Source organism: Castor canadensis, chromosome 11 (genome assembly GCF_047511655.1).
Source record: "Castor canadensis chromosome 11, mCasCan1.hap1v2, whole genome shotgun sequence".
Classification (NCBI taxonomy): Eukaryota; Metazoa; Chordata; class Mammalia; order Rodentia; family Castoridae; genus Castor; species Castor canadensis.
This window is the reverse complement of record NC_133396.1, coordinates 142,644,073-142,665,677: the sequence shown is the minus strand read 5'-3', so window position 1 is coordinate 142,665,677 and position 21,605 is coordinate 142,644,073. Positions and strand designations below refer to the sequence as shown.

Genomic DNA, 21,605 nt, shown 5'->3' with positions numbered 1-21,605 from the left:
AGATCCAACAATTTGTTGCTTACAGGAGACCCATCTTACCGACAGAAATAAGCATAGGCTTAGGATGAAAGGCTGGAAGAAGATTTACCAAGCCAATGGCCCCTGAAAACAGGCAGGAGTAGCAATACTTATCTCTGACAAAGTAGACTTCAAACCTACATTGATCAAATTAGATAAAGAAGGACATTCCATGCTAATAAAAGGGGAAGTAGACCACAAGGAAATAATTATTAACCTATATGCACCCAATGTCAACGCACCCAATTTCATCAAACATACCCTGAAAGACCTAAAAGCATATATTAACTCCAACACAGTGGTTTTGGAGGACTTTAGCTCCCCATTATCATCAATAGATAGGTCATCCAAACAAAAAATCAATAAAGAAATTCAAGATCTAAAATATACAATAGATCAAATGGACCTACTTGATGTCTACAGAACATTTCATCCAACTTCTACACAATACACATTCTTCTCAGCAGCCCATGGAACCTTCTCCAAAATAGATCATATCCTAGGGCACAAAGCAAGCCTTGTAAATATAAGAAAACAGAAATTATACCATGCATACTATCTGATCACAATGCAGTAAAAGTAGAACTCAACAACAAAAGTAAAGACAAAAAACATGTCTTTGACAAAGGCGCTAAAAATATACGCTGGAGAAAAGACAGAGCCTCTTCAACAAAAACTGCTGGGAAAACTGGTTAGCAGTCTGCAAAAAACTGAAACTAGATCCATGTATATCACCCTATACCAAGATTAACTCAAAATGCATCAGGATCTTAATATCAGACCCCAAACTCTAAAGTTGATGCAGGAAAGAGTAGGAAATACTCTGGAGTTAGCAGATATAGGTAAGAACTTTCTAATGGAATCCCAGCAGCACAGTAACTAGGAGATAGCATTGATAAATGGGACTTCATAAAACTAAAAAGCTTCTGCTCATCAAAAGAAATGGTCTCTAAACTGAAGAAAACACCCACAGAGTAGGAGAAAATATTTTCCAGCTACACATCAGACAAAGGACTGATAACCAGAATATGTAGGGAACTTAAAAAACTAAATTCTCCCAAAACTAATGAACCAATAAAGAAATGGGCAAGTGAACTAAACAGAACTTTCTCAAAAGAAGAAATTCAAATGGCCAAAAAGCAAATGAAAAAATGCTCACCATCTCTAGCAATAAAGGAAATGCAAATTAAAACCACACTAAGATTCCACCTCACCCCTGTTAGAATAGCCATCATCAGCAACACCACCAACAACAGGTGTTGGCGAGGATGCGGGGAAAAAGGAACCCTCTTACACTGTTGGTGGGAATGTAGACTAGTACAACCACTCTGGAAAAAAATTTGGAGGCTACTTAAAAATCTAAACATTGATCTACCATTTGATCCAGCAATCCCACTCTTGGGGATATACCCAAAAGACTGTTATTCCAGAGGCACCTGCACGCCCATGTTTATTGCGGCACTATTCACAATAGCCAAGTTACAGAAACAGCCAAGATGCCCCACTACTGACGAATGGATCAAGAAAATGTGGTATCTATACACAATGGAATTTTATGCAGCCATGAAGAAGAACGAAATGTTATCATTCGCTGGTAAATGGATGGAATTGGAGAACATCAATCTGAGTGAGGTTAGCCTGGCCCAAAAGACCAAAAATCATATGTTCTCCCTCATATGCGGACATTAGATCAAGTGGAAACACAACAATGGGATTGGACTTTGAGCACATGATAAAGTGGGAGCACACAAGGGAGATATGAGGATAGGTAAGACACCTAAAAAATTAGCTAGCATTTGTTGCCCTCAATGCAGAGAAACTAAAGCAGATACCTTAAAAGTAACTGAGGCCAATAGGAGAAGGGGACCAGGGACTTGAGAAAAGGTTAGATCAAAAAGAATTAACCTAGAAGGTAACACCCACGCACAGGAAATCAATGTGAGTCAACTCCCTGTATAGCTATCCTTACCTCAGCCAGGAAAAACCCTTGTTCCTTCCTATTATTGCTTATAGTCTCTCTTCAACAAAATTAGAGATAAGGGCAAAATAGTTTCTGCCAGGTGTCGAGGGGGTGGGGGAGAGGGGAGGGGGCGGAGTGGGTGATAAGGGAGGGGATGGGGGCAGGGGGGAGAAATGACCCAAGCATTGTATGCACATGTGAATAATAAACAATAAAAATTAAAAAAAAAAAAAAGAAATCCCACTACAGTGGGTCCAGATCCTGTGCGCTCCTCTCCCAACTTGACAGTCAGTCCAGCATTTTTCAGTCCAGTAGAAGATAGACTAGAAGTGAAGGCCCTGCAGATGTGGGCTTGGTTTGTTTGCTTGGCCTGCACAGTGCTAACCCGCATAGTGCTTTTTTAAAAAATAAACTTACTTTCAAATAAAAAAAAAAGAATTTAAGAGAAGATTGAAATGCCCATTAGCTGAACTATGCTTTGTGCTACATATAATGAAATGTACATTCTATTTAGGCCAACAATAGTCCTATAAATTATTTAAAAAATTACTCTCTGTTGTGTCTAGAACTGCATTTCCCAGCAAGTATCAGAAAACCCAGGGAACTCCAGTGGTGCAGTCGGTTAGCATGCAGTACTTATACAGAAAACCCAGGAACCAGTACTAAATATTTGTTAGGCAAAAGGAAGTCTGGGTGTGATAGCCAGGGCTGGGGTAATGATGGCGAAGCCATGAGGGAACCAGGCTCCAAGACTTTCTGCTCTGTTCTCTGTGACAACCGACCGTCACCCAGGAGGTGCTGTGCTCTCTCCCAGCAAAAACAAGGAGAGGCAGAGAAGGCTATGTGGTAAACTTCACTTGTCATCAGCAAAACTGTCTCAGGTGTACCTATGGCTGGAAGGCAGTCTGAGTAGCATACTTTCAGCTCCTGCCTTCTAGCAGAGAAAGGCAGCAAGGCAAGGAGTGTGGGGTTTCAAGTCAGCCCCCGGTAACTGTCTGCTGCAAGGCTTCTTACACCTACGTGTCGAGTTTTAGGGCATAATAAACATTGCCACTGTTCTTTAAGTGATAATGTAATAACTGAGAAATAACAGCAGGTTAAGATAAAGAGAGATGAAAAAAAGATTTGTCACTAATGAGAGGACTCTGCAATATATGGTTAATATTTGCTTGAAATAAACCTCAAAACTGAAGCTCAGAATTAGAGACTGTGGGCCTATCCAACACCAGCTGCCATGAAAAGCTACTAGCTCCTGCATCCAGCCCCTCATGAAGGGCAGCAGCAGTGGAGCACCGGCTCCTTGTTCCCAAGTTTGCTTCAAGAGGAAGACCTGGGCTTCCTATCCTGAAAAGCCAGCTGGTGTGGACTTTGTGTTGTTTTCTGTCCTTCACTCTGCTCTCAATATGGATGTACTGTTCTATGACAGAGAACAGAGCAGAAAGCCTTGGAGCCTGGTTCCCACATAGCTTAATCTCTGAAGACTTCATAGGGCACAGCTGCCATACCAGCCTTGGGCTACCAGCTTCCAGATTTAAATTAAAGAGAAATAAACTTTTGATTCTCACAGTTTCCATTTTTCTTTGACCCATAACCTAACCTATAAAACCATAAATAAGGTGCACAGTTCCAGAAAATTCCAGTTGCCCGGTTCTCAGTGGGCATCACTGAGGAGTCTATTAATGGTCACACCAGGCAGCTCTGAGCATGTGCACTGATTCAGACAGCACCAGACAATGAAGTCCTTTCCTGCCCCTGGTTCCTGCTCCAGCTGGAGTTGAGGGTGGGGGTGGGTCAGAAACTGCCTCAGAAGCTAAGGTATAGAATAAAGTATAGAATAAGAAGTCAGAGACTATAAAAAGCAGCTAGTCACACACCTATCTTCTGAACTGCAGACTTTAATTTGAAGTAAAGTTTGGACTCTTGATCATTAAGTGGAACTAAAGTTTTTAGTTGTGAATTTTTGTAAACCAAAAGTAACCAGAGGACTTTTTTTTTTATTATCTGTGAATAACCAGGAAATTCTTGGATGTGGATGTCTATTTCATCCAAAAAGCAGTTCTTCTTTTAAAATATGGAGGAAAGTGGGAGAAGAATAAAGTTCTTTTATTATAATACTCTTTCAAATTACTAGTGTTAGCATATTTGGCTCACCAGACACATACAAAAATTCTGAAAGAGCTGTTCTTAAACTTACTCTGATTATGCTTTTAATCAGTATCTCTTCACATTTCTAATGATGCTTTCTGTCTATCCCTAGCTTCTGTATAGTTTGGTTTATAATTGTTAAATCATCTTTAAAAAGTGTTCCAAGCCAGGCGTGGTGGCACACACCTGTAACCCCAACACTTTGAAGCCTGAAGCAGGTGGATCGTGAGTTTGAGGCCAGCCTGGGCTACATAGTGAGACCCTGTGTCAAAAATAACTAAATTAATAAATAGCATTTGTTATCACAAAACATAATAGGCATCTTTCAGTGCTTTAACTTGCCCAGTAGATATAAGAGTCCTCCTGGGTTTTGGTGGATGTGTATTTGCTGAGTTAATCTTGCCCATTGCTTTTCACCTTCTCATCAAGTGTGTTTCCAGTGAGCAGTATACTTCTGAATTTTCTAACTCGGTTCATAGTTGGTGCCTCCAGTGGGAGGTGCCCAGCTTCCCTCTTGCTGTGTCTCCCATTTTGCTGTTACTTCTTGTCCTGTTCTGCCATCAGCTGCTGCTTGGTGCCATCTCCTTTCCATTCTTTTCATTTAGGTTCTTCTAGATTTTAATTTCTTTAAGTATACAACTATTTGTGATTCTCATGATGAAATGTATTTCTCTACTATTAGGTGAAAACAAAATATTTTACCCACTAAGATAAATACTTTTCTCCCCAGCACTTCTTCATTCCAGTAAAATGAGATCTTAGAATGGTGTCATTTTCTAATTCTCCCCTCTTCCAAAAAATGGGATGTTGGAATTAGTACCTAACCTGGAGTGGTTACAAGAATTAAATGAGTTAATGATTTCAAAACTCCCTAATAATATTTTTTGGTATTCTAAACTAATTTTACCATAAATGGGAAAATAATAGTTGAATACATTTATGGGATACAATGTACATTTTTGTGGTTAGAACATTTGAAATTGGCTGTCAGTGATTTTGATTAGGATTTGAATCATAGTTCTGTTACTTACCATATTCCTGATCTTAAGGTAACCAGTCCCTTTGAGACTGAGTTTCCTTGTGTGCAAACTAGAGAAAATAACACCTGATCAGCAAACACACCTTCTGAATGAGACCACGTAATAAAGAACCTACATCATGAATGGCAACAGCCATGCTCCATTCACATTTCAACTGCACTCTTGCTGTTTGTTCTTATTAGTTAGGTCTTGAACAGTTATTCATAGCGTACTTCTTTTATGCCTTAGTTAAATTTTGAATGTGGTATTTATTCAAGTGTCTTCTGTTAATAATAGAAGGATTTGATTATGTTAATTCTCTAGCACTTAAACAATACTTAAAATTATGTCCAGGTGATATCTTTGGGGGTTTTTTGTAGGTATATTTCTAGAATCAAGGGAAATTAAAAGCAAGAATTAGTCTTCTAAAATAGTGAAGGATCATTGCATAATTATAATTGGTATATCGATGGTTTCAGGTTGTAGAATCATCGTTGGAACAACTAGAATGTGACCCCACTGAAATAGAAGAATTTGTGGAACAATTTGCTTTTTTGGATACAATTTCTTCAAAAATATCTAGATTGGAAAAAGAGTACTCAACAGTTTCTCAGCTATATTCTGTTGTAAAGTATTATGAAGTTGATATTTCAGAAGAGCAGAATGCCCTATATAAAATTCTCTCTATCAAGTTCAGTCAGCTAAAAACATCTCTGAAGTTAAGTACAACCACCAGAGATGCAGCTATCGCTAAGTTCAGGAATAACTTGGAATCATGTATTACCCGATTACGAGTGGACGTTAGCAATTTAAAAGCCAAAGTAAGTGTTGAGTTTCTTTTTGTTGTTTTTTTTCTCACTAAAAACTTGATCATAGTCTCATGTAATACTATGCATATCGATATTTGCTTGCTGTAGAACTTTGCCTAAATAATTGAATCCAAGTATTCTAAACCTGGGATCCACAGAATTTTGGTAATTTGTGAACTTGAATGGGAAATAAAATTACATCTCTTATTTTCAGTTACCTCTAGTTGGAGTTTAGCATTTTCTTCTGTGAATGAAGCTAATCAACAAACAGCAGCGAAGATGGTAATTTTACCATAGACTTCAACAGGTTGAAGCATAAAAAAGGGCTAAAACCCCTGAAATCTTTCCAGGCTTTAGGGCCAAATGATGATCATATTTCTGTCTTCACTCACTTACCAGTTTATGTACTAATGTAATTGCCAGTAAAACATGGTTAAATTCTGACCAGTTTGGTCTCTTAGAATGTCTTACTGCTATTTTTTTAGATAAGAACTCCTGTTCTCTTGTGTGCAAGTACGAAAGCAGCAACAGCAATGGAAATGGTCCGGACTCTGTCAGAGGAAGTTGCAAGTCTGGCTCACAAAGCTGACATATATTCAAATTACCAGGATCATTTCGAGGACTCCCAGCATCAAATACACTCTTTTAATTTGGAGGAGATTGCTCAGATTGTGCTCTCAGAGATTGCTGACATTGAATGTGACTTAACCTTGAGGAAAATACTGTGGGAAGCACAAGAGGAGTGGGGAACACTCTTTTGGGAATGGAGGAAATGTTCTCTTCAAACTATTGATGTAGATTTAGTGCAGAGAAGTGTTTCAAAGTGGCTGCATATAATCCATGTGCTAGAAAAAGGTAAAAGTATGTTTCTCGAATTTTCCCACCCATCCAGGATTACACTCAAAATGGGCTCTGAGCAGCAGGATCACTGTCCTTGGTTTTTTCACCCATTCTCAGAGGCTGGAGAGACAGGAAGTACAGGAGATTTGGTAGGAGTTGTTTGCTGAAAGAGATTAAGGGAACAACTTAATTAATTTTTGTACCCTTTAGAAATTGGTTCTGTAGGTACAACTCTAGATACTTGAGAATAAGTTTTGATTCTAAGGGTTTGGACCACCTGCAGAATCTTTCCCCACATACTCTGCTATGCACATAGTATCTTTTGGACAGTGAGGAAAACAGAAAAGTCATTTTGAGAGGTTTTTTCAGATTTGAAGTCTTGCCATTGCAGAGATATTGTTCTTGTGATTGCGCTGTATTTGATCTTACCGTTTCCAGGAGACTTGCATTTCATTTACCCAAGGGACTCCTCCCTTAATGCTTAGCCATACCTCATGCTAAAATTTCCTCTCCTGAAAATCCATAAAAAACACTTTATTTGGTTCATTTTAAAATCATACAAGCTGGGGATGTGACTCAGTGGTAGCACGCATGTTTTGGGTTCAATCCTCACCACCACCAAAACAAATAAAAAAGCATAATAAATGTATAAGAAATATAACTATCACAAAATGTTTAGTAAAAAGAAAAGCCTGGTAAACCATAGTCTCAATGCTTTAACATGACAACTCACTGTGAACCTTCACTTTTAGTATTTCCCATACATGTTTCAGAGAACAGTAAGTAACACAGTAGGCAACACTTGTGTTACCCATAGTTTCCCAGATAAAACTTTGCTGAATGCCAGAATTGATACTGGCAAAAACTGAAGTTATTTTCTTGGCCTTCTATTTAACCATCTCTTGCTATATTAAATGAAGTTTTATAGAAGAATCCCCATATGTACAAATTGGTTTTTCAAACGCATGAATGTAGTTTTAGTTCTACTGGATCTCCAACTTTTGGCTATTTCTCTATCACCCCCCTTTTTAATTCATAAGTTGAATAGAAAGGTTATAAGGGTTGAACCTTCATCTGTACAGATTTTGAGTCGTGTTCCTGGATGGTCTACCAGTGCCAGGGTACAGAACAACAATGTATGGCAACGTTGTCACCTATATTTTCTACATTTTGGTGTTGAAATATTTTCTTTGTGAAACAATAGTGATAGTGGATTCTTTTTCACCTTGATGTTCTTCCTTTCCCAGCAAACTTTAAATGTTGAAAGTGTTATGAACACGCCTATGTGCACCATCTGTCTGTGGATCTATCAGTGAAAGTCCAGGAAACCCTTGGGTAGCTTCCATCTGGATACCACATATTCCAAGATGACTTGGTCTAGTAGTCTTGGATTTTAGTCACCAATCCTGACAATTGCATTTTGTTAATTTACTTGATTCTTATGGAAGAGTGATGTCAGTGAAGCTCATTGAAATGCAGACTAGTAATTGATAGACTAGTATTGTATTAATTAGCAAATTTTAAGGAAACATTCTTATTTTTTTCAATTGCTTTGGTTAAAAAATGTGTTGAACATATTGTAAGCCTGCATATTCATTGTTTGTAGGTTTGCCTAAAAATGACATGGTAGCACACCTTAAGCAGTCAGTGATGGATTTTAAACAAAAGCTGCCAATTATCATGGCAATGGGAAACCCATGTCTGAAGCCCAGGCACTGGGAGGCTATACAGGAGGTCGTGGGAAAGTCCCTTGATAAAAACTGTCCAGTGGAGGATCTGCTAGCCCTCAAGGTAAATGAAAGTAATTTGAAGAAAACAGATTGAGCTCTTGGAGGGGGAAATTTTAAGTAGGCAAGTAAATGTACAAAGAATAGGAATTAGAAAGGGAAACATTTATAGAGTGTAAGGGAAAATCAGAGCATTTTAGTAGATAATAGTTGATAGGAGGCTGTGCTTAATCGGAGACGGTGGGTAGGCTAGTCATACCGCCATTGTGTAGGAGAGTGGAGGACAGTAACGGTGGTCATCATATGTGACAAATTTCATTATTCAAACAGTGCTACTTCTTAGATTATATTTTGTAGGAATGGAAAAGTCAAATCTACTCATCTCATTTTAAATTAAATGAAAATATACTAGGAGCATGTTAAGGTAGCCCTGCCAATAACTTGATATTATATTTACAGTGCCTAACTAGCAGTAACTTTGATTTATCACACACGCTGTGTTACATATTTCCAACTTTTCCATGTTTAAAAATGTTTCTGTTTTCCTGCCTAACTTAATAAATTTTATTTATTTATTTTGTGGCACTGGGGCTTGAACTCAGGGCCTTCACCTTGAGCTACTTCACCAGCCCTATTTTTGTGAAGGGTTTTTCAAGATGAGGACTCACGAACTTTTCCCAGGCTGGCTTTGAACCATGATCCTCCTGATCTCTGCCTCCTCAGTAGCTAGGATTAAAGGCATAAACCACTTAATGGTTTACTAATATCTAATGTAATCCAAAATAGCATTTTTCACCTATAATTCTGTTGTAATGAGGAATGTAAGAAATATTTTTAAAGAATTCAAAAAGAATTTTTAGGACAACTTTAATTGATTTTAAAATTAGATTATTTTATGTTTTCAATCCTAATCTCACTCTTCCTCCTAAACTCCAGACTGATATATCTAATTTCCTATTCATTATCTCCTCTCTTATATCTTAGATATTTCAAAATTGGCATATCAAAAAAGTTTATCTTTGATCTCCCTGTTTCAAATTCTACTCTTCTTCTATATCCTCTATCTCAGTCAGTGGCAGCTGCATTCTATCAATTGCTTACACTAAAAGTCATGAAATAATCTTTAGTCTTCTCCTGGTCTTTGAATCCACATCCTATTTAAATCTGTTATCTTTTCCTGAATTATTGACAGAGTGTCCTAAATGTTCTATGTGCCCAAGACAGATCCAGTAAAATACCTAAGCAATTTTAGAAAAAAGGGTTGGTGCCAACAGTTGAGTTATTCAAACTTGCATGCTGAAAACATTGCACAATTTCCATACTTTCATTGTCAGACCCTTAAGTTATGGGAACTATCCCTGGGCTAGTTGAGGGCAATAACTTGGCAAACTAGGAGTCACAGCAAGCAATAAAAGTTAAGACAGACAGGCAGAGAGGAGAGCAGTTGGAGGTCTACATGGCATGATGGCCTATGATACCTCCAAGAGCCCCAGTGAGCTATCTTTGCCTTTCTAGCATGAATAGTTAGTTCAAAAATAAAGCCTTCTGCAGATTTTTGAGGGTACAAATTGCTTTAGTGTAACATTTGAGCCAGAGAAGGTTTTTAGTTCTGAAGTGCTGTAGCCAGGAGCTGGGGCAACTACTTCTTCTGAGAGTTAGTTATAATGACAGAGGGGATGAATAGATAAGTCCCTTGTCTTACGGTGAGTGAACCTGGAGAGTTTGTTTATGTCAGGCACTTCTGGGAGAAGTGATAGTCAGTGCACATGGGAAGAAGGCCTGTATGTATTCCACTAATGTATTCAAGAAACAGATCCTCAAGGAGGTATGGCAAAGAAAGGGGTGCCATAGACATCTATGTTGATGAGAGTTACATCTTCTTAAATAGATATACTCCAAAATTTATTATGGCAAGTAAAAACATGTCACAATGTAATTAAGCAGTTGGTATTAGTGCAGAGGAAAGAAAGCTGATGGGAATATTACCACCTGCACATGTACAGAAGGAATATAATCTTTACACTGACTAGAATAACAGGAAGATTAGAAATCTTCAGTGAGCATGAAGAATGTGAAACGGTGAGGATAATTAAAACCTGAAGTCCCGGGTGAGGATGGAAACTCAACCAGACTCAGCTTTTCAATTCTTCTGATGAATCTTTCAAGCTATGCATGTAGATCTTCCATTTTAAATGTTTTGGGAATTATTTTCTCCACTGGATATTAAAGAATAATTTTTTCATTTTAGATGTTTCAATATGAGAGTGAAATAAATGAAATATCAATCTCAGCAACTAATGAAGCTGCTCTTGAAAAAATGCTGTTTAAGATTATTGATCTTTGGAACACAACTCCTTTACACTTAGTTCTTCATCACACAGAGACTTACTCTATCTTGGTAATCTCATCTATAGATGATATATTAGCTCAGTTAGAAGAATCTCAAGTTGTACTTACAACAATTAAAGGATCTCCCTATCTTGGGCCAATTAAGGTAAATACTATGGCAAAGATAAAATGTCTTTTGTTTGTTTGTTTGGTTGGTTGGTTGGTTGGTTGGTTGGTTTGCTTTTTGAGTCAGGGTCTTGCTGAGTAGCCCAGGCTTGCCTCAAACTCATGATCCACCTGCCTCGGCCTCCCAAGAGCTGAGAAAATGTTTTAATTTTCTACAGTTTGCCACTTTAATGTTTTGCCTTCTAAAATTTTCATTTACTTTTGAATTATATAAATTTTTCATATACTCATGTAGAAATGAGATTGAATATTTCATAGTTTGAATGCTAAGAATAATTTTTTTAGAAACATTAATTGTTCATGAGGGAACAGCAGAAAGTTTAATTTGAACAGACAAGATAAATTTAGATCATCTAATTATATGATCCTACAAACATTGACTTTTATCCTAAAAAAAAAAAAAAAAAGTCAATGTGTTCAGTGTATCCTAATAATCCCTGACTTGGTAGCCCCACCTCCAGTAACATACCTACAAATTATCTTCAAACTTTAGGAAACCTAGTAATAGTTAATAAAATACAGATATTCAGTAGCAAAATTAATATAATAGATCATACACATATGTACATACCCCTACACAGATAGATAAATAATCACAAAAAGGCATGTACTCAACAAGTGGAATTAACATTCTTTGCAAATACTCAAACATTTAAGAAAAATGTCATAAGTAGGCCTTAAAGAAAAAAGCCAATAAATTACAAAAAAAGATGATAAACCAAATAAAATATATTCTAACTACTTGTAGTAAAATAAAAAATGAGCAGCAAAAAATGAAACAAAAACCAAAAAAATGAAAATTTAAAAAGAACTATCTGAATGTACAGGAAATGTAATCCATTTTTCATTTAGAAATAAGCAACAAGGAGAGAATTACATATCAAACCTGTCACAGTTAGCTAGAGTCCTATGAAAATGAATAAAAGCATTAAATTCCTTTATTAAAACTAAAAAATGAATTTAATAAATGATAAATGGGCATAGTCAAGAAGCTGAGAAGAACATCACACATACACACAAAGACTTCTACTTCTAAACATGTTGATTATAGGGGCCAGCTTTATCACCCAGCCCCCAACACCCAAATCAAACCAGACTAAATATATGGAGCAATGGTTTTCAGGACAGGGGAAACCAGGGAATGAAGGACAAGAATCTCTGGGGTATAAGAAACACACAAGATAAAGCCAGCCCTGTGATTACACCAACCCACTACTTTGAGTTTCTAAACCTTGACTGGGGAAAAAGAGAAGAAACTAAGCAGAGCCTGGCAGATTCCCTGATAGGAGATGCTATTGAAAGTATGGAGAGCCAATGAAGTTAGAGCTTGCAATATATTCATGTATTTAGCAGATACAGTTGATGGCATGTGACTATGAGGAAGCTGCCAGAAGCCAGGCCAACAACCATTTGAGAGCATTAGAAGAAATGGAAGGAAGGTCTTACAACAGGGCATAAGGATCCCTTTCAGGGAAATGGTCCTAGCAGTCATTTCACAGTCATAAGAATATGTCAAACTTAGGAAAGTGAACATTTTGAATATGCAGCATTTACTGTGTATCAATCATACCTTAATAAAGCTATCAAAATATGTAAGAAAGAAAGAACTATGGAGGTGAATACCAGAGGACAACTATAAATGAATCACATGTGGTCCCCCCAGGAGTCCATTTTCCTATTATTTTAATAAATATGCTAGCTCAGAAAAGATCCATACCATGGCATTTTCTGAAATCATTAAAAGAATGAAGAAAATCTTTAGTGACATGAAACCTCTCTAGAAGTCATTGTTAGCTTTTTGAAAAACATGTTACAGAACAATGTATAACATGGTTGCATTTATGTAAACTATTAAACATATTACATGTGCATATGTGGGTTACAGAAGGGACTGAAATAATATGCACTCTAAACTCCTGGTTGTATTTCTTCTGCAATAGGAAGGAAGAAGTGACTGAGTGGAATATTCGTGTTTATTTCTATATACATGTGTGTGCTACACAAGTCTTTACAAAAAATAATTGTTTATCACATAAATATAAGAGAAAATTAGATGAACAGAACATCTTAAAACCCCAAAACTAAGCAAAATTAAATTTATTTTCATTTATGTGTCAATCTATTAATAATTTTCTGTATGTTCCATGATTGGTAATCATCTTTGACTTCAGTTACTCTTATATGATTCTTATAGGCTAATTCATATATTTAGACTCATGCATGTGTACATTTTTGGTTTTATAGGACCTTCTGAGTGAATGGGATCGAAACTTAAATCTCTTCTCCCATACCCTTCAGGAATGGATGAATTGCCAAAGAAATTGGCTTTATCTTGAACCAATCTTTCATTCTTCAGAAATACAAAGGTTAAAAAAAAAATTTTAAATATACTGTATACAGATAAAAATGCAGAGTGGGGAACTAAGTTTCTTGGATCCTTAAGAAATCATGTCTTCAGTGAACAGTAAACTATCCACCTACAGACAGATCTGCTGGATCATTATTACTTTTTCTTTCAAAAAAGTTTATTTTTATATAAAGATGTTAATAGGAAGATATAAAAAATTACAACCCTTAAGCCACAATGTATGTGTGTGTTTAGTTCTGAGATACTAGTGTGACTTCAATGTGTAATGTGTTTTTAGTAGCATTCATGCATTAATGAGAATTTCTTGCTTTGAACTAAGTAGATGAATTTAGGACTTTAGCAGTTATCAAAAATTCTACCTTTTCCTTTCCTTCATAGCATTCAAATTAATCAACTATTAACTGTTTAAGTGATTGGCACTAAGAGTGCTTAATTTGAGACAGAAGAGTTTGTAGGCAGAATTTAAACTATTGAGAGTAAATCATATAAGTTGGTCTAAGAGCCATTCTTAAGTAAGGCAGGGAGTCAGGAGGATGCTAGGAAGGCCTGTGAGAGTGATGAAGGTCAGGCAAAGCACTTTGAACTTTGTTTTGGGAAGAGACACAGTGCCCTGGAAGTTTATAAAAGAGAACTGTTCAGCTGTAAGTATTGTTAGGTAGGAAACAAGACTTGTTTTTGCTATACTGTTCTTGTCATATGTATGCTTGGGATTCTTCTAATGTGTTAACCTAAAAGTTATTCTGAAAGTCTTCCAAGGTGAATCCATATACTAAGGAGTATATCCTTACGGCTGCCATAACTTTTAGTCTTATATTCAAACTTTAATGCTATGTTTTACAAAAGATTATTCTCATTAGTGGAGAGATCAGATTCCTAGGTAAGGGGGGTTCAAAATGTCACCAAGTTGTTCTTGTATAAAATTTGCTGAGGCTTTTAAGAGATGCTGAAGGAAGCTATATGATAGATTCTACAGATAAGAAAAACATAAACAAACCAAACCAAACTAGCAGATTGAAAGAAATAATAAAAATTAGGTCAGAAATTAATGCAATAGAGACCAAAAAAAATAAGAATAAATTTTTAAAAAGTTGGTTCTTTGAAAAGATTAATAAGATTGATAAACCCTTAACCAATCTGACTAGAAGAGGGAAGGGAAAGACCAAAATTAATAAAAGTAGATATGAAAAGGAGGATAACACAACTAATACCAATGCCAGAGGATCATGAGGGAATACTTTGAAAACTTATATTAAAATAAACTGGGAAATCTAGAAGAAATTAAGAAATTTCTAGATGCATTTGATCTACCAAAATTGAACCAAGAGGCTATAAATCACCTAAACAGATCATAACAAGCAGTGTGATTGAAGAGGTAATGAAGTCTCCCAAGAAAGAAAAGTCCAGGACCTGATGACTTCACTGCCAAACTCTACCAGACCTTTAAAGAAGAGCACACACCAATACTCCTTAAACTAACTCATTCTATGAAGCTAGTGTTGCACTTATTCCAAAACCAACAAAAGAGATTTACAGCCCTGTCTCATTAATGAACATAGATACAAAAATTCTCAATAAAATACTTGCAGACCAAATTCAACAGCACATAATAAATATCGTACACTATGATCAAATTGATTTCATTCCAGGAATGCAAGGATGGTTCAACATATATAAATCAATTGATGTAATACAGCATATAAACAGAATCAAGGACAAAAATGATTATCTCAATTGATGCAGATAAAGCCTTTGTCAAAATTCAACATCCTTTCATGATAAAAGCTCTGATGAAACCAGGAATAGAAGAGAAGTACCTCTTGGTACTTCTTACACACAAGGGTGTCCATTCTCCCCATTCTTATTTAATATAGTACTAGAATTCCTACCCAGAGCAATAAGGTAAGAGAAAGAAAGAAAAGGGATTCAAAGAGGGAGGAAGTGAAATTGTCCTATTTGCAGATGATATGATTCCATACTTAAAAGACCTTGAAGGTGCCATCAAATGAAGTTCATTTGATGAACTTCACCAGACTTCATTACCTCTTCAGTCACATTGCTTGTTATGATCTGTTTGGGTGATTTATAACCTCTTGGTTCAATTTTGGTACATCAAATGTACAAAAACAGACATGTAGACCAGTGGAATGGAATAGAAGACCCAGACATGAATCCACACAGCCATGCCCACCAGGCTCATTTTTGACAAAGGAGCCCAAAACATATGATGGAGAAAAGACAGCCTCTTCAACAAATGTTGCTGGGAAAACTGGATATCTGCATGCAGAAGACTGAAACTAGATCCATGACTTTCTCCCTGTACAAGTATCAACTCAAAAGTGGATTAAGGACCTTAATATAAGACCTGAAATTTTGAAGCTAGTACAGGAAAGAGCAAGGAATACACTGGAACTAATAGGCATAGGCAATGACTTTCTAAATAGAACTCAAATGGCTCAGCAACTAAGAGAATGAACTGACACATGGGACTACATGAAATTAAAAAGCTTCTGCACAACAAAAGAAATGGTCACCAGATTGAAGAGGAAGCCCAGAGAATGGAAGAATATCTTTGCCAGCTATATATGTGACAAGGGATTAATAATCAGAATATACAGGGAGCTCAAAAAACTAAACTCCCCAAAAATCAATGACCCAATGAAAAAATAGGCAAATGAACTGAACAGAGCTTTTCAAAGGAAGAAGTCCAAATGGCAAAAAAAAAAACATGAAGAAATGCTCAGCATCCCTGGCCATAAAGGAAATGCAAATCAAAACCATGTTAAGATTCTACTGCACTCCTGTTAGAATGGTTATCATCAAGAACACAAACAACAACAAATGTTGGTGAGGATGTAGGGAAAAAGGAACCCTTATACACTGCTGGTGGGAATGTAAATTAGTAAAACCACTATGGAAAACAGAATGGAGGCTCCTCAAAAAACCAAAAATAGAACTGCCATATGATCTAGCAATACCACTCCTAGGCACATACCCTAAGGAATGGAAGTCAGGTTACAACAAAGGCACCTGCACACCCATGTTTATTGCAGCGTTATTCACAATAGCTAAGCTATGGAAAACAACCAAGGTGCCTCGCTATTGATAAGTGGATTAAGAAAATGTGGTATTTGTATACAATGGAATTTTATTCAGCCACAAAGAAGAATGAAATTATTGTCATTTTCTGGTAAATGGATGGAACTTGAGAATATCATCTTAAGTGAAGTTAGCCAGGTTCAGAAAGCCAAAGGCTGCATGTTTTCTCTCATATGTGGAATATAGGCACAATACAAATACAAGCAATATTATGAAAAACAGGTCACACTAAGGGAGGTCACATATGGTAGGGGGAGGGTAAAAGAAGACTGTTAAGAAGGTGAATGTGGTTGTTATCCTTCCTATACAAGAATGAATATAGAATTTTTAAACCTGTTGAAATCACCAACATCAAAATGCCTTGCAATCTCAAGGCCCTTCATTGCCTCTCCCCTGTCTCCCTGGAGAGTCATCTCTCTCCTCATCTCTCACTACCACTTTCCCATTTACTTGGTCCTCAGTAATAGTGCAGAGATGCTCTGGGAGTAATGAAGAGGTCCATCTCAATGAGTGCCTCCCAACCCGGCGATGAGTAGCCATGCTGTTCGGGCATAGCTCCCTCCGCCTCCTCACAGCATGACTGGGCCAACAGCCTCCTGGTGACAGCCACTGAGACCTGTGTCCAAGGGAGTGCTATGCATGCCTGGGACAAGGGAACTAAGGAAGAAAGGAGAAAAACAGAACAGATGAACCAATTCAGGTTATAATACATATATACATGGAAATGCCACAAAGAAACCAATGTTTAGATATCTTAAACAAACAGGAGAGCAGAAGAGGTCCTATCTGTGGGGTTTGTACCAGTGGGAGGGGGGAGAAGGTGGGGAGAGGGTCTCAGAGGGTGCATATGGTACAAACATTGTGTATACATGAATGTAAATACCACAGCAAAACTTCTTTGAACAATGAATATACACTTTAAAAAAAATAAGAGAGAAATGTAAAACAGGTCCTGTTCAGAGGTAGATGTTAGTGGGAGGGGAGAGGGTAAATGGAGAATGTAAAGGAGGGTGAATGTGGTAGTTGTACTTTAAGTAGTTGTATGAAAATAGAACAATGAAACCTGTTGAAGTTGTTTTAAGAAGAGGGGGAGGAAGATGAGGGTGAATGATGGAGGGGGTGACTCTAACCTAGGTATATTGTAAGCACATATGTAAATATCACAATGACCCCCATGTACAGCTAATATAAACTAATAAAAATATTTTTTAAAAAGGAAGAAAAAAGAAACAGGCCAATAATGGACCTTTAACTACTGGAGAAGGATGATGGGGCCAATACTAGTGGGGAAAATATGAAAAAGAAGGTGGTGATGAGCTGGAAGAACTGTATACAGGGAGCTCAGGAATGTGGGAATTCAGTGAGCAAGGCAGCACTAGAGCCTCCCAGAGGGAGGACCGCTTGACAGAGGGAAGCTGTCTCTGTGACTGGAGCTGCAGTGGGGAACAAGATAATGTTGGGAGGGTTCTAGGGAGAGTTTGACATTTTTTGCCCCAGAGTCTGGAGGGTGGGGCAACAAATGCTTGCCTCTTCTGTGGAGAATTCTGCAGCAGCTATGCATGGTAGTACAAGGAAGAAGTGCAAATATGCATGGCTCACAACATGAGTGATTTTACTGTCATGGATATTTTGAAAAACCTGGAATGATTTGTAGTTGTCACAACTGAGGGAATGCTACTCGGGCTCTAGTGGGTAGAGCCAAAGATACTGGTAAACATCCAACAATGCCCAGGAAAGCCACCCTCACCCCCACACGCACAAAGAATCATCTAGCACAAAATGTCAACAGTGGTGAGGAAGTGAAGAATCTGACTTAGACCATGGAAAAACAATACAAGTTCCCACACTAGGCTACCTCGAAAGATCTCTACCCGAAACAGCTGTTGAGAGAATCCCTGAAGCACAGCACTTAAAACCAGAGTTTGAAGACTGGGCATAGGAGGTCAGCTGAAAACACTCAGGAAAAAGGTACATTACCAAGATTCCTGGAAGGAGCTCGGTTACTCTGTAGATGTCTGCCATGCCAGAGGCATTCACAAGTGAGCAGGATGTGAAGTAACACCAGCTGAATGAAAAGAAAGGGACTTTCCCATGTCCTCCTACCTCAGCTCCCAACCCACAAGGAGCTTGAATCAGGTTGGAGCTGGGATGGGATGGGAAAGCCAAGTGAGCAGAGAAAGAGAAATACCAAGCAACTTTTGAAAATACTTCCCATATTCAACTCCACAGCAGCAAAAGCAAGACTCAAACTAATATATCAATAGATTATCATGCCACAAGCAGGCTTTGCTTTCCTTTCCCAATGGGGTAAAATAATGACAATATTCTGCAGAAAAAAAATTTCTGTACTGAGGCTGACACTTGCCTTGCATTTCCTTACTAACTGAGGTTATGTAATCATCAAAAATCATCATCTATTGATGATTTTATGTCCACCTGTATTTTCTCCTCCCAGACTGCAGGTCCTCTCTGCCTTCTCTTCCTCACTTCATGTTCCTTTAAAACCCAAATCCTGCGGCTTCTCCAAATAAGCTCTCCCTAGATCCCATTGTCACTTTTGTATCAGCCGGTTTTCTACCACTTGTGACAAAATACCTGTGAGGAAGAAAGATTTACTTTGCTTGCAGTTTCAGAGGTTGCAGTCTGTGGTCGCTTGGACTGCTGCTTTGGGCCTGCGGTACCACAGTACATCATGGAAGAAGCACACAGCCTAGGCCATTCACCTCTTGGTGGCCAGGAAGCAGAGTGAGAGAGGGGGAGCACTTTAAGGGTACTTTCCCAATGACCTACCTTCCTCCTATTAGGCCCCACCTTCTGAAGGTTCCACCACCTCTCATAGTGCTACAGGCTGGGGACACATGGTCCTTTGGGGAACATTCACGATTCAAACCATACAACCCCAAGACATAAACCACTTGTACTTGCATTGTGCAGAACATGTATATAGCCATATTCTGCCACACACTAAGCATAATTTTGTTTACAGATAGTTACATGTCTAATTTATCCCAGTGTTTCTTACCACATACATTGCTTATATATAGTAGACAATTGAAAATGTCTGTAATTAATGACTTATCAAGGAAAAAAAATATTAAAATTGTTTTATACATTCCACCATATTCTGTGGCAAGTGCATTTAGATGGTAGACGTTAACTATAGCACTTTCAAAAATGGTCACAGCTAATTTTATTTCTAAAGGCAGCTCCCAGAAGAAACAAAACTTTTCTCTCGGGTTATCTCCATATGGAAGGAAGTAATGTCAAAAATTCTAAACAAACTGGATGCTTTAAGAATAACCACCTCTGCAGGAGTCCTTGAGCTCCTGCAACACTGTAATACACACCTTGAGCATGTGAAGAAAAGGCTTGAGGTAAGACTCCTGCACCACAAAGTGCAGACTCACTCCCCTGCACCACAGTGCAGTGATGCACTGCAGAAAATAACTCCAGGGCACACCTCCCTTTCATCCTCGCACTGCCAGCAACTCTTCCAACTCTCTATATGGGGAGCTAATGAAAATGCCATCAAAAGAAATACAGGTACGGGCCTAGGGATGGTGGTTCATGCTTGTAATTCCAGCTACTCGGGAGGTGGAGATTGGGAGAATGGTGGTTCATGGCCAGTCTGGGCAAAAAGTTTGAGAGACCCCCATCTGAACCAATAAGCTGTGTGTGGTGGTGCCTGTTTACAGGAAGGGTAAATAGGAGATGGTGGTTGAGGCCAGTCTGGGCATAAATTTGAGACCCTATTTGAAAAATACCTAATGCAAAAAGGCCTGAGGTATGGCTCAAGTCATAGAGTGGCTGCCTAGCAAACACAAGGCCCTGACTTCAAACCCCAGTACTGCTTATTAAAAAAAGAAAAACAGGAATGAACTATCTAAATGATCTTTGGGCAAAGAACCAAAGCTCCCTTCTCTTTAAGTTGAGAGTAAGGACTGGGCTCCTCTCGAAAGCCTTGTGCTAACTGAGATGATATAGTCAAAGCCCAGGCCTGACACAAAAAGTACTTAAGGAAGATTAATTATTTTCTTAGCACCACTGTTATTGAGTTGTAGTTTCAGCAAAAGTGGAATAGAATAGTTTGATGAATTTATAAAATACTGATTCCATACATTTTTAACATTTCCAGAACATTAAATTTGCAGCTAGACTCCATATTCTTAAAAACTGGACTCTAACATTTGAGATTTATGGTGTACATACTTCACTTCACTAGCCAGGATGCATTCCAGGCATGCATAGCGCTCCCTTGGACACAGGTCGCAGTGGCTGTCACCAGGAGGCTGTTGGCCCAGTCATGCTTTGGGGAGGCTGAGGGAGCTACACCCAAACAGCACAGTTAATCATAGCCCGGTTGGGAGGCACTCATTGAGATGGACCTCTTCATTACTCCCAGAGCATCTTTGCATTACTGAGGACCAAGTAAATGGGAAAGTGGTAGTGAGAGATGAGGAGAGAGATGTGACTCTCCAGGGAGACAGAGGAGATGCAGTGATGGGCCTTAAGATTGCAAGGCATTTTGATGTTGAGTAACCACTCAAGGATTTGAAGTGGCAGACTGAAATAATTTAATTCACAAATATCTCTCTGGAAAGAAACATCAAGTTATGTATTGGACACTGCCTTAATTGTTCTTAGCTACTATAAAAGAACACCTGAGACTAGGTAATTTGAAATGGTAGTTTTGGAGGCTGGGAATTCCAAGAGCTTGGCACCATCACCTGTAGAGAGCCTGGTGTCGGTTCGTCTCATGGCAGAGAAGTGGAGGGCAAGTGCACACCTAGAAAAGAAACAGGACACAAGGGCAGCTTTTTAGCAGCCTGCTGTAGTGGCAACTAAGCCAGTCCTGGGAGAGAAGGAACACCTCACTCCTACAAGAATTAGACCAACCCCAAAGGAGCAGTGCAAATCCCTACATGAAAGTGGAGCCTTTGTGACCCAAACACTGGGAATCAAATTTCAACAAAAGTGTAGAAGGGCAGTGCATGTTTTTTTGATACTATAATGAAATCCCTGAGGTTGGGTATTTAGAAAGTAAAGAGATTTGTTTGGGCTAGTCCCAGATTGAGGGGCCACATCTGATACCTGATAATGGTCTTTTTT

At 38.2% G+C, this 21,605-nt stretch overlaps 1 protein-coding gene across 1 annotated transcript in view; it reads left to right on the top strand.

Annotated features, from left to right (window-relative positions):
* Dnah14 (dynein axonemal heavy chain 14) overlaps nt 1-21,605 on the top strand; it is a 279,653-nt gene that overhangs the window by 93,715 nt on the left and 164,333 nt on the right. The window contains exons 16-21 of the mRNA XM_074044804.1: nt 5,622-5,963; nt 6,437-6,806; nt 8,398-8,582; nt 10,767-11,012; nt 13,277-13,398; nt 19,699-19,870. Coding sequence (XP_073900905.1) covers nt 5,622-5,963; nt 6,437-6,806; nt 8,398-8,582; nt 10,767-11,012; nt 13,277-13,398; nt 19,699-19,870 — 1,437 coding nt within the window. The remainder of the gene's footprint in view (nt 1-5,621; nt 5,964-6,436; nt 6,807-8,397; nt 8,583-10,766; nt 11,013-13,276; nt 13,399-19,698; nt 19,871-21,605) is intronic.